This window comes from Gigantopelta aegis, unplaced genomic scaffold (assembly GCF_016097555.1).
Source record: "Gigantopelta aegis isolate Gae_Host unplaced genomic scaffold, Gae_host_genome ctg2694_pilon_pilon:::debris, whole genome shotgun sequence".
In the NCBI taxonomy this organism is placed as follows: Eukaryota; Metazoa; Mollusca; class Gastropoda; order Neomphalida; family Peltospiridae; genus Gigantopelta; species Gigantopelta aegis.
Genome location: NW_024532999.1, coordinates 10,258 through 26,049, shown reverse-complemented (window position 1 = coordinate 26,049; position 15,792 = coordinate 10,258). Strand labels below are relative to the sequence as shown.

General features: G+C 34.3%; 2 protein-coding genes across 2 annotated transcripts; both read right to left on the bottom strand.

Annotated features, from left to right (window-relative positions):
* Positions 1-4,931: 4,931 nt before the first annotated feature.
* LOC121391585 lies at positions 4,932-7,521 on the bottom strand. The gene is made up of 2 exons (XM_041523164.1): positions 7,509-7,521; positions 4,932-5,716 (listed from the first exon to the last, which is right to left on the bottom strand). The coding sequence occupies exons 1-2, from the start codon at positions 7,519-7,521 to the stop codon at positions 4,932-4,934; spliced, it is 798 nt and encodes a 265-aa protein (XP_041379098.1).
* A 4,899-nt stretch (positions 7,522-12,420) lies between these two features.
* On the bottom strand, positions 12,421-15,587 carry LOC121391584 (the record flags this gene model as incomplete). Its single annotated transcript, XM_041523162.1, has 2 exons — positions 12,421-14,609; positions 15,378-15,587. Coding segments are annotated over 2 exons (657 nt in total), but the record flags the coding sequence as incomplete, so codon positions are not given.
* Between the last annotated feature and the right edge of the window lie 205 nt (positions 15,588-15,792).

Sequence of the window (15,792 nt, the reverse complement as noted above, 5' to 3'; positions counted from 1 at the left end):
AATCGGAAGAGTAGCCCATGTAGTGGCGACAGCGGGTTTCCTCTCAAAATCTGTGTGGTCCTTAACCATATGTCTGACGCCATATAACCGTAAATAAAATGTGTTGAGTGTGTCGTTAAATAAAACATTTCTTTCTTTTTTTTGTTTGACAAATTGTTTTTCTAAAGTTGTTAAGAGCTTCTAACAACCTGCTACAATACCAGGGAGCACAATTTACCATCTCAGTGTAGGATACGGTTACTGTGCACACAGCTGGAAACACCCATGACCCTTTCCAGTGTCTGCCATCCAAAGATAATTTGATATTGTTTACACAATTACTTCCTGCCGCCAGTACATTTTTAAAGTATTAACAACACAGACCCAATCAGGTGTCTCAGAAGCTGCTGTGAAATTAAACGTTTACTGTATGCCACGTGGACTTGCTGCAAGATAACACTACTCTTGACTTGAGATTCACACAATTTGTCACATATGCTGGACTGTAAGAAAAACTGTTTATAAAATAGCTTGCTCTTGCATGCTGGTTGGAGCTGTTTGTGTTCAAGTTCCAGGAGCCAGAATAAATTAAATAGTTCTTCATCTAATTACATCATGATGTATTATTATTAGCAGACAAAACTTTTAAGGTTTATACTAAAACAAATAACTGCTAGCATCTAAAAGCAAACTATTTAGCAAAAGTTAAGTTTTCGATTTTTAAGTGCATTCCAAAGTTTTCAGTGCAGTTTTCTCAGATTGAAGTGGAAAGGAGACAAGTGGTTCTAGCACTAACCCCTCGAAATACATGAAACTTTACCATTTGGATTATGGAAACATAATCAGTTGAATCAGAGAAATTTATAAACAGTTATTTGCATGATTATTACTAGTAGTTTCCAGAACTTAAGAGATTAAAAATATATGTACGTATATACATGTATGTATTTTCTTTTCTGGTTTCTTCTTAATTAAAATTAAAGTTCAACATTCAATATTTCAAAGTCTGTTTTAATACAAAAATTAACGTTTATCTTAGAGATTTGATTGAATATTTTTTTAAACTATTATTTTTAGAAGTAAAATTGAAAATTTAACTGAAAGTTTGTTTTTCCTGAAGTTTTGATTCCCCACATCTGAATCTTGGTAGGCTATGATTCTCTAACTTAGTCTTTAAAAACTAATAGAAAGAACTAAATGTTTACATCAAACAATTGCTAATTACATAGCAGATCTAGCCAGACTATATAAAATATTTTTTTCTTTTAAATTGTTTTGCAGAATTCCATCTGAATGTTGGATGACATACATGTATATCAAGATGGCACTGAACAGGACATAACTGAAGAAAATGGATGTGAGAGAATCCAATCTAACATTTAAAAATAAATATACATTTAATTTTATATTATTTATCAAATATTTCTTTGCATATACTGTTCAGATATATTAGTGGGTCACTTCTGGAAAAATGAAACACCACTTTGTTAAGACTATTATAGTGCTTCAATTTTTATGTCTTGCTGACAGTTTATAGATAGGGTGTGGAAGTGATGTATCGTTGTCATACTGGTAAGAACAATAACTTTTTAAAACAATTATTTGAATTAAATGAGTCATGGGAATTCCCATGGTATTCATGGATTTTGAACCTGTTGTTTCACTCTTCTTTTTTCTTTTCTTTTTCATTTCCGTGGGTGGAGATAGGGTCAGTCCCATTAATACAGAAATTACCTGAGAATATTGAAATTTGGCCTCCAGGGACAGATATTGCTGCCTAATTTCATTTGTTTAATGATGTCACCAGAGCACTGATTAGTTCATCACTGGCTACTGGATGTAAAAAATTAAATTGATAATTAATTCTGACCCATAGTCTTCAGAGGAAGCTCTCTACATGTGTCAAAAGCAGCAAGTCATCTTTTATATGATCTTACCTCAGACAGGACAGAACATACCACAGCCTTTGATATTCACTTATATTTCACTTATACTTCACTTATACAGCGTTTTTGTAATATATCAGTGAATCACTAATTCTTCACTTACACAGCAATGTTTGTAAATATCAGTGAATCACTCATACTTCACTTATATTTCACTTATACAGCATTTTTTGTAAAATATCAGTGAATGACTTATACAGCAATGAGATACAGAGCTTTAACATTTCGGTTCAGTGCAAAAATTGCTTTTCTACCTTGCTCAGACAATATTTTTTCAGCAATATTAAATTTGTTATTATAGTTTAATACAATAGCCAGGTATGTAAAGTTATTCACAATTTCAATACAGTTATCATCGTAGAACCATTTTTCATTCTCTTTAAGTTTACCTGCATTTCTAAAAACAATTTTTTTTGTCTTTGCATTATTTACATGTATAGATCCCATTTTCTAGAATAATCTAGCAAAGTGTCTAATTGTAACTGCAAATCATCAATTGATTCTGAAAAAATTACAAGATCATCTGCATACATTAATAAATATAAACTAAGTGACTGACACACATATGGTACACAGTTCCCTTGGATAAAACTTACTTCAAAATCATTGATATATAAAGAAAACAAAATTGGTGACAAAACTTCACCTTGCATCAAACCTAACCCATTACAAAAATAATCCGACTGAAAGCCGTTAATAGTAACACAAGATTTAACGTTCTGATACATAGAATAAATAACAGATAACACTTTGCCCCTTATACCAATCTTATGTAGTTTAAACCATAACTTAGACCGATTAATTGTATCAAAAGCCTTTTTAAAATCTATAAATGCACAATAAAGATGCTTTTTAGATGACAAAGACTCAACAGTACCAAACTTGGGTTGGAAACCAAACTGAGCATCAGTAATAATATCATTGTTTTTTGACCATGACAGAAGACGCTGATTAATAATTGATGTAAACAATTTACCAAGACAACTAATTAAACTAATTCCACGATAATTATTTGGGTCTATTGTGTCACCTTTTTTAAAAATTGGTACAATTACAGCTGTAGACCAACTCCTTGGGAAATATCCCGTTGATAGCACGCAGTTAAATATATTGAGCAATAGTGGTATCAAAAACTCTCTAAATGCAATAAAGTATTTATTAATAATACCATCACTACCATGGGCTTTATTTCTTTTCAGGCTGTGTATTGCCGTTTCTACTTCTTCTGCAGTAATAGTTGTTTCAAGCTCATCAAACATAATATTTCCTTCAAAACTATAAATAGCATCATAACATTCATCAACATCTAATGACAAACTCTTAAAATGTTCAAAACAAGTTTGTAAATCTACACCTTCCATTTTTTTTTTGCGTTTTGAAAGTTTAGCATAAAATTGTTTCGGATTAGTTCTTCTTAAAAAGGTCAAGCATATCACCTTCTGTATGTAAATAATTTGTTTTTCTTTGTTCTAAATTTTTATAAATCTTTTTTTTATTATTAAGAAGCTGGTGATTTTCCAATGATTTGTTAATATTAAACTTTTTTTTAAAGCATTTAAATAATCCAAATAGTGCTTCTTTAATTTATTGTCAAATCATGGCTTGTCATCGCTTCGTGGAGGGAGGCGAGGAATGTTGCAATGTTTACTATTTGAAGGGCGTCCTTCACTAGCACATGATTTTGACTTGACAGGTACCTTGAAAAAAGGTGAAACAATATCATTTAACGTTTGCGTAAATCCTTCAACACTATTATCCATATCTGTTTGTGAAATGATATCATTTGCAATAAAAGATTTACTTAATTTGTCAAGATTAACTCTAATAGCTTCCCTGCATTCATGCAAATACTCTGATTTCCACCGTGAAACTGCACGGACTTGACCTTTGTTCATGTCTATTTCAGTACTAACACGTTGGGTCATGCCGAGTTGTCTAATAATCAACACAACATGCAATGGTGTATGATCCGAAAACTGATTAAAATTACAGACAATCAGTTTTGAAAAGTTATCAAACATTTTTGGAAAACAAAGTAAATAGTCAATAACAGATAAACCACGACTTCCACTGTAAGTGAAATCATTACTATAACCATCTTTATCTCGGCCATTTACAAAGATCTAATAGCCGTGTTCCATATTCATTACACCCTTTATCTGGATTAACACATGGTGGTAACTTGGTGTCGTTAATATAAGAAAATAATCTACCAAATTTGTCACAAACAGATTTATGCAAATTATAATTTTCAATAAGATCATTTTTAGTTTGAGTGCGACTATTTAAATCACCCAAAATAAACACATTTCCTTCAGCTGAATATTTTACAATTTGATTTTCTAATTCGTAAAAGATATCACAATCATACTGTCTGTAAAAAGAAGAATTAGATGGCGGTAAGTATACAAGAGCACAAAATAAATCTTCGTTATCAACAGTAACATGTTTATCTATTTTTAACCACACAATGGTATCCTATGATATTTCACTTACCGTAATTACTTTTGTAAATTTAATGTATCTCTAATTAAAATGACTGATCCTCCTCCTTGTTTTGATTTTGAATTAAACCTTGGGTACACATATGATTGAAAACCATCGGTTTCTCAAACATAATCATTTTCAATCCAACACTCACACAAGAAAATAATATCATAAGTACAGATAAAGTTCCGAAAAGAAGTGTCATTCCATTTACTGTCAAACCCGCCATTAATATTCCAGGAAATAAATGTTAAACTGTCACGAACAGCATTTTCCGATAAATCCTATTTTGTCGGCAACATACCAGTGTAGAGCTTCCCATCAATGTACAGTTTGTCTCTCACAAGTGTAGAGCTTCCCATCAATGTACAGTTTGTCTCTCACAAGTGTAGAGTTTCCCATCAATGTACAGTTTGCCTCTCACAAGTGTAGAGTTTCCCATCAATGTACAGTTTGTCTCTCACAAGTGTAGTTACCCATCAATGTACAGTTTGCCTCTCACAAGTGTAGAGTTTCCCATCAATGTACAGTTTGCCTCTCACAAGTGTAGAGTTTCCCATCAATGTACAGTTTGTCTCTCACAACTGCGGTACTCCTATTTTCTTCTCTCGCTTTCTTGAATGCAGGCATCAGCAACTTTCTCTTTTCTTGAACTGCTTTAGGGAATTGTTCACCAATACCAAAGTTTGTGTTCTTCAGCTTGAAGCTACTTTTCCTTACTTGCTCCTTCTGTCGAAAACTGCTAAATTTCACCACAATTGGTCGATCCCTACCAGGGCTTATTTTACCAATCATATGCGCTCTGTCTATCAGTAACGTGTCTGATATTTCCAACTTGTCTGCACAAACTTTCTCGATCAGTTCATAACGGTTTTCATTTTCACCCTCTTTAATGTTGAAAAAAAGTAGATTGTCACGCATTGAGCGGCTTTGCAAATCGACAATTTCCTCTGTTAACCTGTCTTTGTCTTTCATCACTCCATCCAGTGTTTTCTGAAACCGGGCTAGTTCGGTGTCAATTGCCTGAATGTGCTTTTCGTGCGCTGTACGGCTTTCCTCCCACAACGAATTAAGAAACTGCTGACTTTTCTCTACTTCAGTCACCCTAGCACCCAAATCCCTGACCTCATTTTTAACAGCACTGATAGCGTTTTCAATAATATCCAGTTTCACTAAACGTTTCGAAATATCTTCTATTTTCACTAGCAAGTCACTTACCCAGGGCGGCGTGTTTACGTATGACACTGGTTGAGAAAATAAATGCTGTTGTTGTTGTTGTTGCTGCTGCTGCACACTCACCGGAGCTGAAAACCCATGTTGAACAATCTGTGATGAATACTGCTGAGAATTTGCATTAAAAAAAGGTAGGTTTTGCTATGACGAAGGCTGGGACATCGGGACGAAACTTGTACATGTAGATGGCGTGCTCGATACGGGTAAGTCCGCCATATTAGAAGCTGTGGAATCTGTGATGTCCGCTTGACCTCCTTTATTAGATCTCGCCCTTTTCTTCTTTTTTGGTGGTTTAGCACAAGTATTCATTGGTAACTACAGCTGTCATTATCACATAAAATCATATCTCAAAAGCAAAAGTCCAAAAAAGAAACGTACAGAAATCCAAATTTGATCAGACACCATCGAACCACGTCCTCCTGTAGCTGAGCATGCGCATACGCATACGAATCAAAGATTGTAGTACTGATATTTATGGGTCATAGTTTGGTTGATATATTGCATATAGTGTTTTTAAACACAAACGTTAACATGGTCGCCTATGGGATTTGAATTGGTATAGTCCAACCTATAGCACATATTCAGTGCATAATAAAAAAGATTATGATTTGTGTCATTTAATTAAATTAAACTATACTATTTGATTAATTAGCCGTCACTCGGCCATGTAAGTTCACAATGACCTTGACCATGACAATAATTACTGTAAATGGCTCTGAATGGAGTTTGAATAAAAATTAGCACTGAGGAAAAGTTGGTTTTGGCCTATAATTCATACTATAAAGATTTGAATATTTTTATTTACATGGTGTTTGACTTGCCATATACAACTACTCTTAAATATGGTAATATATCTAGGCAATCTGAACTTGGATTTTAATAGCAATTTATTTTTATATTTAAAATAACATGTGCCAATATTGGGTTAATGTCTTTAATTTCCATAAACATAGTTAATGTTTCATGTATGTACTTCTGAAAGCTTAACTTTTTAAAGACCTTGATTTTTATTGTCCTTTTGACATACTTATAGGGTGCTAAGTCATATTTTAGACAAATTTGTAGTTTTATGCACACAAAAAAATTAATTTGAAGAAAAACTTTACCAAAGCCATAATTAAATTTTTGGTCACTATTATGCCTTCTGTTCTCATTTATACATAACAATAAGCTTGTTAAACATATCTTTAGGTCTCCAGATCAAATCTTTTAAAAAAATAATATACTAGATTTAGAACCAATTTTTCCAGATTTGATTATCTACCTTGGTATAAGTTGATAATTTATTCTATTGTTAAAGCTGTATTATCCAATGTTAATAGCTAAATAATATGCTGGATTACAGATTGTAGGAATACATCCAATATACATATTGTATTGATCTGGATTAGAAAAAAATGCAATAAAATAGATGTTCGGGTAATTATGTCATTTAAAAACATATTTTTTTTAGTAATGAATAAAAAATAAATATGTGAAAGCTGCATGATAATTCCAAATATTACAAATATTTAAAACCTCCAATTACAGTAGGGTATACATAAAATATAGTCAGGAATATTGGTGGCTGCCAATGGTTTTGATGGTCCATTTTTAAAATCTGCATAGCTGATGGATTTGAAATTCCCGCACATGGTAACTTGAAGACAGCCACACTCAGCATACAGGATTTCCCTCCAACAGTGATGTGCAGGACATGAAGTCATTACTTCATACAGGTGCAGTCATGTTGATCTTTCCTTCCTCAGACATTGCATTTTTTTAATACTGATATTTCTTTGATGTGCCTATTAAGGTCTTCATAATCTAGGGGTCAGTCAAGTATATGTGTTTCAATGGAATAGGTTTAAGGAGTTGAGGTACTCTGAATATCCATGTTGTCTCTACACATATAGCTGAGCACACACACACATCTGACAGTAAATATCTTCAGGAGTATTTTTTTTTTAAATTTTCAAATATGACATATTGCATTTGTACAAAACTGTCCAAAATACATGTGCCTTGTGAGGTGTACATTATATTAGGTTGCACTGTAGAAACAACAGTTTCAGTGAAGTTGTCAGTTTATGTTAGAAGACACCAGATCCTGGTTGTTATAAAAACACATGATTCGCCACCTTTTGAAACATGTATGTTATCAGTATAGGTAGCACTATACCAATTAATTTCCGGCTGGGTCGAAGTTCGAGGTGCACCGAACTTTTGATAGAGAAGTTAACACCACAAGTCCTGTGATTGGTTATAAATGTGAGTGTGTTGGTTGTAAAAAAAAATTAGTTTCATCTGGGCTAAAAATGTATACAATTTTAATTCATCTAGTACCACTGTGTCAAGTAGCCTTGTGCTTGGAACATGTATGGGGTACATGTAAAAAAAAAAGTACTAAATTTTTTGGCGAAACTAGGGGTGTTGTAAAAACATCTGGTTATACCGAAAATGAGCCATGAAAGGTACCATTTTCTGTAGTTAATACTTTGAGGTAGGGGTTGTAGTACTGATATTTATGGGTCATAGTTTGGTTGATATATTGCATATAGTGTTTTTAAACACAAACGTTAACATGGTCGCCTATGGGATTTGAATTGGTATAGTCCAACCTGCAATGACCCGTACACGTCACATGACCGTGGTTCACTTACATGCAGCTATAAATAAATTAATATACACTAAACAAAGTAATTCGTAAACTAAATAAATTATTTATTTCCAATGTTTTCAACGTTGTTGTTTTTTTAAATTTTATTATTAAAAACCACGTTACATTTGTTATGGTATGGCATATATGGGTTCAGAGGTCAACATTCCTCAGAAAAGTAGTTCCCTTTGTACGTGACGTCAAAAGTCATAACATGCTAGTACACTGTTATGACTTTGCTTTAACAGGTCATCATAACAGGCCAGTAGGAACACTGGTTGCAGGATAAATATATATACAGTGCTGTCCGGTGTATCGGCGCACCTAAGCTTTCAAGTACCATTTTCTATGTGAACATTGTGAAATATTTAATAAAATGCGTCTCTCACCAATGAAGAAGTGCATAATCTGAAATACACTACAAACTGTTTTATGTCTGTAGTAAATAAACATTTTAAAATGGTGCATAAATATAGGCACCCCCTTGTATCCAAAACGATTTGCATGTCCGGTGATTCGGCCCATAAACGCTACACTATAGTTCCAGAATTATTTTAGTACTTTTTTGTTTTGTCTTGTTAAAAATATTACTATGAAAATGAACGATCACATATGACCCATCTCATGATCAGTTTCGGAATCGTTTTCTTGAGTGGCACAGTACTGCAGATGCATACATGTTCATTGTCATGCATGGCTAAGATGCCTACATGGATTTTATTTTTCTCGGGTAGATTGTGCACACACGTGGATCTTATTTTGCTTTTATTTTTTATAACAATGTGACAATTGTGAACTGGAATGACTGTAAATTAAGGTGTAAAATTTTCGTTTTGTTTGCATTTGCCTGTGTTTTCTTTTTCGTTTTAAATAAAAAAATATAACCGAACAAAAATAATTACATTTATACTGTTTACTATAATTTTTAAAATGCGGGAAAGGTGTTTTTAGACTGGTTTTAACATTCTTAATATCAATAAGGATGACCTACTTCGCGTTTATAAGTTTACACGAAAACAGATGAATGATTTATTTTGAAATTATTATATAATTACTGATAATTCTAAAAAAAAATTAATTGCACCCTTAACAAAAAATATGTTGATACTTGATTAACCATTGAAAAAGGAATTAAACTTTAATTCGTTAAAAACTCCGACAACATAACAACTTCCTAAGCATACTCAAGCAAAATACCAAGTGCGCCGAATCACCGGACGCGCCGATACACCGGACACGGTTGGTGACGGGTCCCAGGGTTGCATTCGGTAAGTTCCGATGGGGCACGGGGAGCAATATTTAATTGTTGTGTCCCCGGGACTCCCCCTATTAAATGCACCGTAGTCCATTAGGGTATGCGCTTTGGGATTGCCGTCATGCCTCGGGCCCGCTATTTAATGAAATTAAATTGAATATTATATGTAAAGAAATTGAGAATATACTAATTAGATGTTAATAATTAGTAATAATAATTAATTGCTAAAAAAATTAACATTCCTACCTTATCTGTAACCGTTTCTCTCCTGTTTAGAGACGCGGTAAACCATAGGCATAGAGGCCAACTGAATATTCATGATCCCGCTTTTTGTGACGTGTATACGAGGGTTGACCAGCTACGTCATGGTCACGTGACGCGTGTTGACAAAAGGGAAAGAGTACCGTATTTCAGAATAGTCAAAATGTCTAATTTTTCAAAGGCAAAACATAGCGATACTGGATTACGAAATATAAACTTCATGTTGGTTTTACAGAACAAATTGTTTTAAAATATATTGTATATAACTATCGCTAACCCTAACCCTAACCTTAAACTAATTCCAAGAAATATTTCTTTAAAATAGGGGGGGGGGGGGGGGGGGGAATACGGTACTTTTGCCTAAAATGTATTTTGAAATGGCTCACAAGATAAATTATATAAAATATCTGTGGGTAGGGCAAGCTGATGGAGTCGTCAAGTAATAAAGGAGATTTTGTTAGTGCAGTGCAATACGAGATTCCCTCCGGATCGTAGTCATAACGGCCCCAGTACTAAACGGCCTTAACAATAATTGGTCAAAACGGCCCTAAAAAAGTCAAAACGGCCTAAGTGAAAAAGTTAAAACGGCCTAAGTGAAAAAGTCAAAACGGCCAAAGTGAAAAACTCATAACGGCCCTTGAAAAAAGTCAAGACGGCCTTAGATATAATACTTTAAAAATGTATTTCATCTACACAAGTGTCAAGAAAGATAACTGTGCAAAGACAGTTTTTATAGTACGGTCTCACTACACGGATATTATCTGCGTCTTATTTATGTTTGAATAAACAAAGAGTTTAAAATCTACATATGTGGTTAGTGTACTAGTACATCTGTGTTAATATGTAGATTTTAAGTACAGGTAAGTTTTGGAGAAACATGAATAGTTATTATTATAACCATTCCAAACACATTTCCGAGGGGATGCGGTGAACTCGTATGGAAAATAACTCGTATGAACGGAAAACTCGTATGTAAAAAAAATGAACGTATAATGAGCTGTTGTGTGTATATTATTTTTTATTATTGTATGCACTCTCGGAGGGTCTATACGGTCCACTACCCCGTTTTTTCTTTTATTTATTAAAATAACTGGTGGGGCGGGCACGCCACTTGGAACTCGCCCGGCGATATTCACTCGTCCGGGGGGGGGGGGGGGGGGGGCGGGGCGGTCTTTTCAAATACACGGTCAATTGGTAGTCTTAATTATATTAGTATACTGGGGGACAGGGCCGTTGTGGCCCCCGGGTGAGCAGCGCTACTAGGAACTCGTTCAGACGATACGCACTCACCCGGAAAACCCTAGATGGTCCACTAACCCTCTCCCCCCCCCCCCCCCCCCCCCCCCCCCCCCCCCCCCCCCCCCCCCCCACCCCCCCCCCCCCCCCTTCTGTGATTGAATTCAGTGTTCTTAATTACAATAGTATATTGCGTTGTGTAGGCTAATAAATTGTTACCAGTGATTCCGTTGTTTTGGTTGTTTTTATATATATATTTTTGAACTGCCTGTGATATAGGCTATATTGATTACTAATTATTACTAATGGGAATTAATTTAACGTGATAGTACCTATTGGCCGTTCTGACCATTTCTTTTGGCCGTTTTGACTTTTTCTTTTGGCCGTTTTGACCATTTTCTTTGGCCGTTTTAACTTTTGTCTTTGGCCGTTTTGACTTTTTTCTTTGGCCGTTTTGACTTACATGTTCAGGGCCGTTTCATCATGGGGCCGTTTTGACTGCTTACCTTCCCTACAAACAATTATAAAACTGACATACCAATTTAATAATTACTGTACAATACTAAAGTTCATTATTGTTTACAGGAAGACCTGTAGATGATGATGATCATCCGGATTATGTGCCAAGCATTTTCATCTTTTCGCCGGTTCGAGAGAGCACACCTAATAAAGTTAGCAGATGCCACAGAGTAAAACAACGTAGAGAGGTGTTACAAACTCTTAGATGAGGAAATACAACAGGAACAGAATAGAAATGATGTTGCTAACATTCTTATGGACCTAACCCATAACATATGTACAACAACATTTACAAATACAGGTGACATGTATTTCATACTTAAAATTATTTTAAACTTGGCTAGCAAGCTTTCTTTTTATTTCAGTAAAAACAAACAAATCACTTTCTTTTTTTCAAATATATTTCATTATCATAAAATGAATGGTTTTGGGATCAGCCAATATGCTAAGGTCTCTCCCAGCATTTTGAAAAAATACAACAATATAATCAACATGGCATGACTGTACAAAAACAAAGTAACTTTTATAGAACAATTACTTTCCTCAAATGTTTGCTGTTTATACTTCTTTTGTACAGGATGTTATCTAAAAATGTATTTTGGTTTAATATATATATATATATATATATATATATATATATATATATATATATATATATATATATATATATGTAAATTGAAATGAAGCTTGTTATCGGTGTGCCGCTAGAGTGCTCTATACTGTTATATATATATATATATATATATATATATATATATATTACTTTTAATAATGTGCTATATTATGTGTGTCAGATATGTATAAATAGGAAAATAAAATATATTATTATGGAATACAAATTTTTGATACAAATATAATGACAGCTGTAGCCTATATTTATAAACACAAAACCAACATAAATATATACTAATATTACATTACAACATCCAAGTTATTTCAACTGTTGCTATTAATTTTGCATTAATACTCACAGCAATTTTTTTTACTCAATAGGTACTGACCCAATTCCTGAGGAACCAAGTCCACTGCAAGGTGAGTTTTTAGAACTACAAATGATATATTCTCAGTTACAAACAGAGTATCAGCGAGTACTAGACCACAACAGAGAACTTAAAGATGAAATTCAAAAGAAGTTTACGTTTAGTAACTTGGATAATGCCAAAATATCAGCTTTAACTGGCCTGTGCTCAGTGGCAGTGTTCTTGTGGGTTTTATCTCTTGTAAGTTTATGTATTAAGAGAATAGGAAATGTAAGTCCTGGTGACCAGCTGCTGTTGGTATTAATGAAACTGAGGTTGAACTTGACAAACCGAAACTTAGCATTGTGGTTCAACATATGCCCAACACAAGTATCAAAGATTTTAGGTCAGTGTTTACCAATTTTTGCCAAGAAACTTAAATTTCTTATACAGTGGCCAGATAAAAATACAATACTGAAAAACTTGCCTAAAGCCTTCAAAAGAAACTATAAGAAGTGCAGAGTTGTCATTGATTGCGCAGAAATATTTCTTCAGAGACCATCAAATCTAGATGCTAGGGCCAAAACATGGAGTAACTATAAACACCATAATACCCTTAAGTATTTAATTGGTATTACACCATATGGTTCTGTTAGTTTCTTGTCTGAATGCTGGGGTGGGAGAGTTAGCGACAAAGAAATTACTGAAAAATCTGGGTTTTATAACAAACTGGAATATGAAGACTTAGTCCTGGCAGATAGAGGTTTCCTTATTGAGGAAGAACTTGCAGTACATGGTGCATCTCTGGCAATTCCACCTTTCACAAGAGGCAAGAAACAGCTTTCTCAGCGAGAAATCAAATGTTCCAGGCGTTTATCTAGAGCCAGAATCCATGTTGAAAGGGCAATAGAAAGGATAAAAAAATTATCAAATTGTAGAACACACTATGCCAATATCATTGTCAAAACATGCTGATGATATCTTAACAATCTGTGGTGCACTGACAAACCTGATGCCGAAGCTTGTAAACTAAGCAATTAACATTTGAACAATCATGATATTTGCTATTTACAAAGTAATTAATTCAGTTTTATTTACATCTGATTGCAATAAAATATAGTTATAATGATAATAGAAGTCCCATAATTCTGTGGGTATGTCCATATGATATGTTCAACATTTAGAACATGCCTCACACATCCATGACCCCCTTGGTTTTCTGTCGAGACCAACACAACTGAAATGGAAGTATTTAATTTTGCACACTTCTGCACTTTCCCAAATCGTGGCCTCTTACATGTACAAATAGCAATATTCTCTTTTTCTTGTAGCTTGTGGCATAATATTTCTGGCACAACAGTGTGAAATGCAAAGTGACTACATTTTTCAATTAAAGATTTCACAAAGTCTGGGTAATAGTTTACAGTTTTAACCGCAATGCCTTTTGTAGTGTACACTACGAAATCACAGAAAAATAATTTTGTCACATACATCTGGAATTGTACTTGTGTATAATACCTGTGATTCAACTTCAGGTTGAGGTTAGAATCAAGATAAAAATCTCTGTCTATTTCGGATATTTTACCGATTTCTATGTCCTTGTGCTTGTAGGAGCACTTTACTTCCAGTAGGCCTATGCCATGGCAAAATCAGGTCCTAACTCCATCTGGGGATGCAGCAAATATGGGGCATGTGGCATCGATGACCAGACCACTGTCCTTTAATTCAAACTGGTTATGATTCCTTTTCATAATTTCACAGTACAGCATTTTCGCTTTTGGTTCATTACTCAGGCCAAAACTGACTGCATCCATCTTTGAAATGTCAGTTTCATTATACTTCATGATTCGGTTGAGTAGCCCTTCTGTTGGTGTTGTCTCTCGTCTTGTCTTAATATCATGGGCAACTGTGGCCGTTATTCTTCCCTCTCTGTGTCGATGCCATAAAGTACTGTCTGCTTGTGACCGTGTCATTTTCTCCAGGTTGTCAATTTGGTGTTGCGTTGGCTTAAAATCTTTCATAAATTCTTCACACTTCTTTTGCAAGTCCTCCGGTGTGAGAAACGAATACTCCACCTCGTGGAATCTAGTAAGTAACTGAAAAAAAGGAGATGGTATAAATAATAATGTTTGTATTAAATTGAAATGATAATTAACAACATTGGTAATAGCAATTTAACAACTACACACACATATATATAGAGACGGAGAGACAGACCAACCAGGACTAGCTCTGCCACTCGCCAAATGCGAATTTTATTTCAATTTTGCGAAACAATATTGTTATAATTTATATTTTGTTGGAAAATAGCTCTAGGTTTTGCATTTTTTAGCGAAATTTTCTGATCACCCAGAGATAGCCAACACACACGTGTGTGTGTGTATATATATATACACATAGATTATTTTTGTTTACTAAGCTTGGTAATGCATTTTGACATAAATAACTATAGCATTAATGGTAAATCATAAACTAAACAATTTGAAGGTACTTTGTTATTAAAATGAAACTCATCATTACATAGGGCTATTTCTCGTCCCAGCTAGTACACCACAACTGGCATACCACAGGCTGTGGTATGTGCTATCCTGTCTGTGGGATGGTGCATAAAAGATCCCTTGCTACTAATGGAAAAATGTAGCAGGTATCCTCTAATACAGAAAATTACCAAATGGTTGACATCCAACAGCCGATGATTAATAAATCAGTGTGCTCTATTTGTGTCGTTAAAAAACCCCACCTTTTAACTCATTACATACGTCGTATACATTATAACCTACTGTATGTTGATGCTGCTTTCTGCTTTCATCTCCAAACACATCCATTCTTTCTGGATGCAGAATTATAATCTATTGAAAACTTACTTGTGGAATTTCTTCGTCTTCAGATGCAGTGTCTGTATCTGAATCATTTTTGGTGAGAACACACGCCTTCGGGAATATCTGTTTCAGCTGCCTCAGAGCTGCTCTCTCGTCCACTGGTTCAACTTCAATCTGTGGAGTTGTTCGCTTTCTTTTTAGGCTGCCTTTTTTGTGTCTACTGAAGTTGATTTCTCTTAAAGGCTGTGGTGTAACCTACACATATTAAAATTATAGTTATTTACAAGACAATGTTTTAACAGGGCTCACATTGGAACAAATTTTGGTTTAGCGGAAACGCATGCACTGCTGAAACCAACATGGCGGATTGTTCTACGTGGGAAAGTTTATTTGTACATAAATTAGATAAGTTTAATGGTTATGTTTCGACATTAGAAGAGGTTCTTGACGTTATAAAACA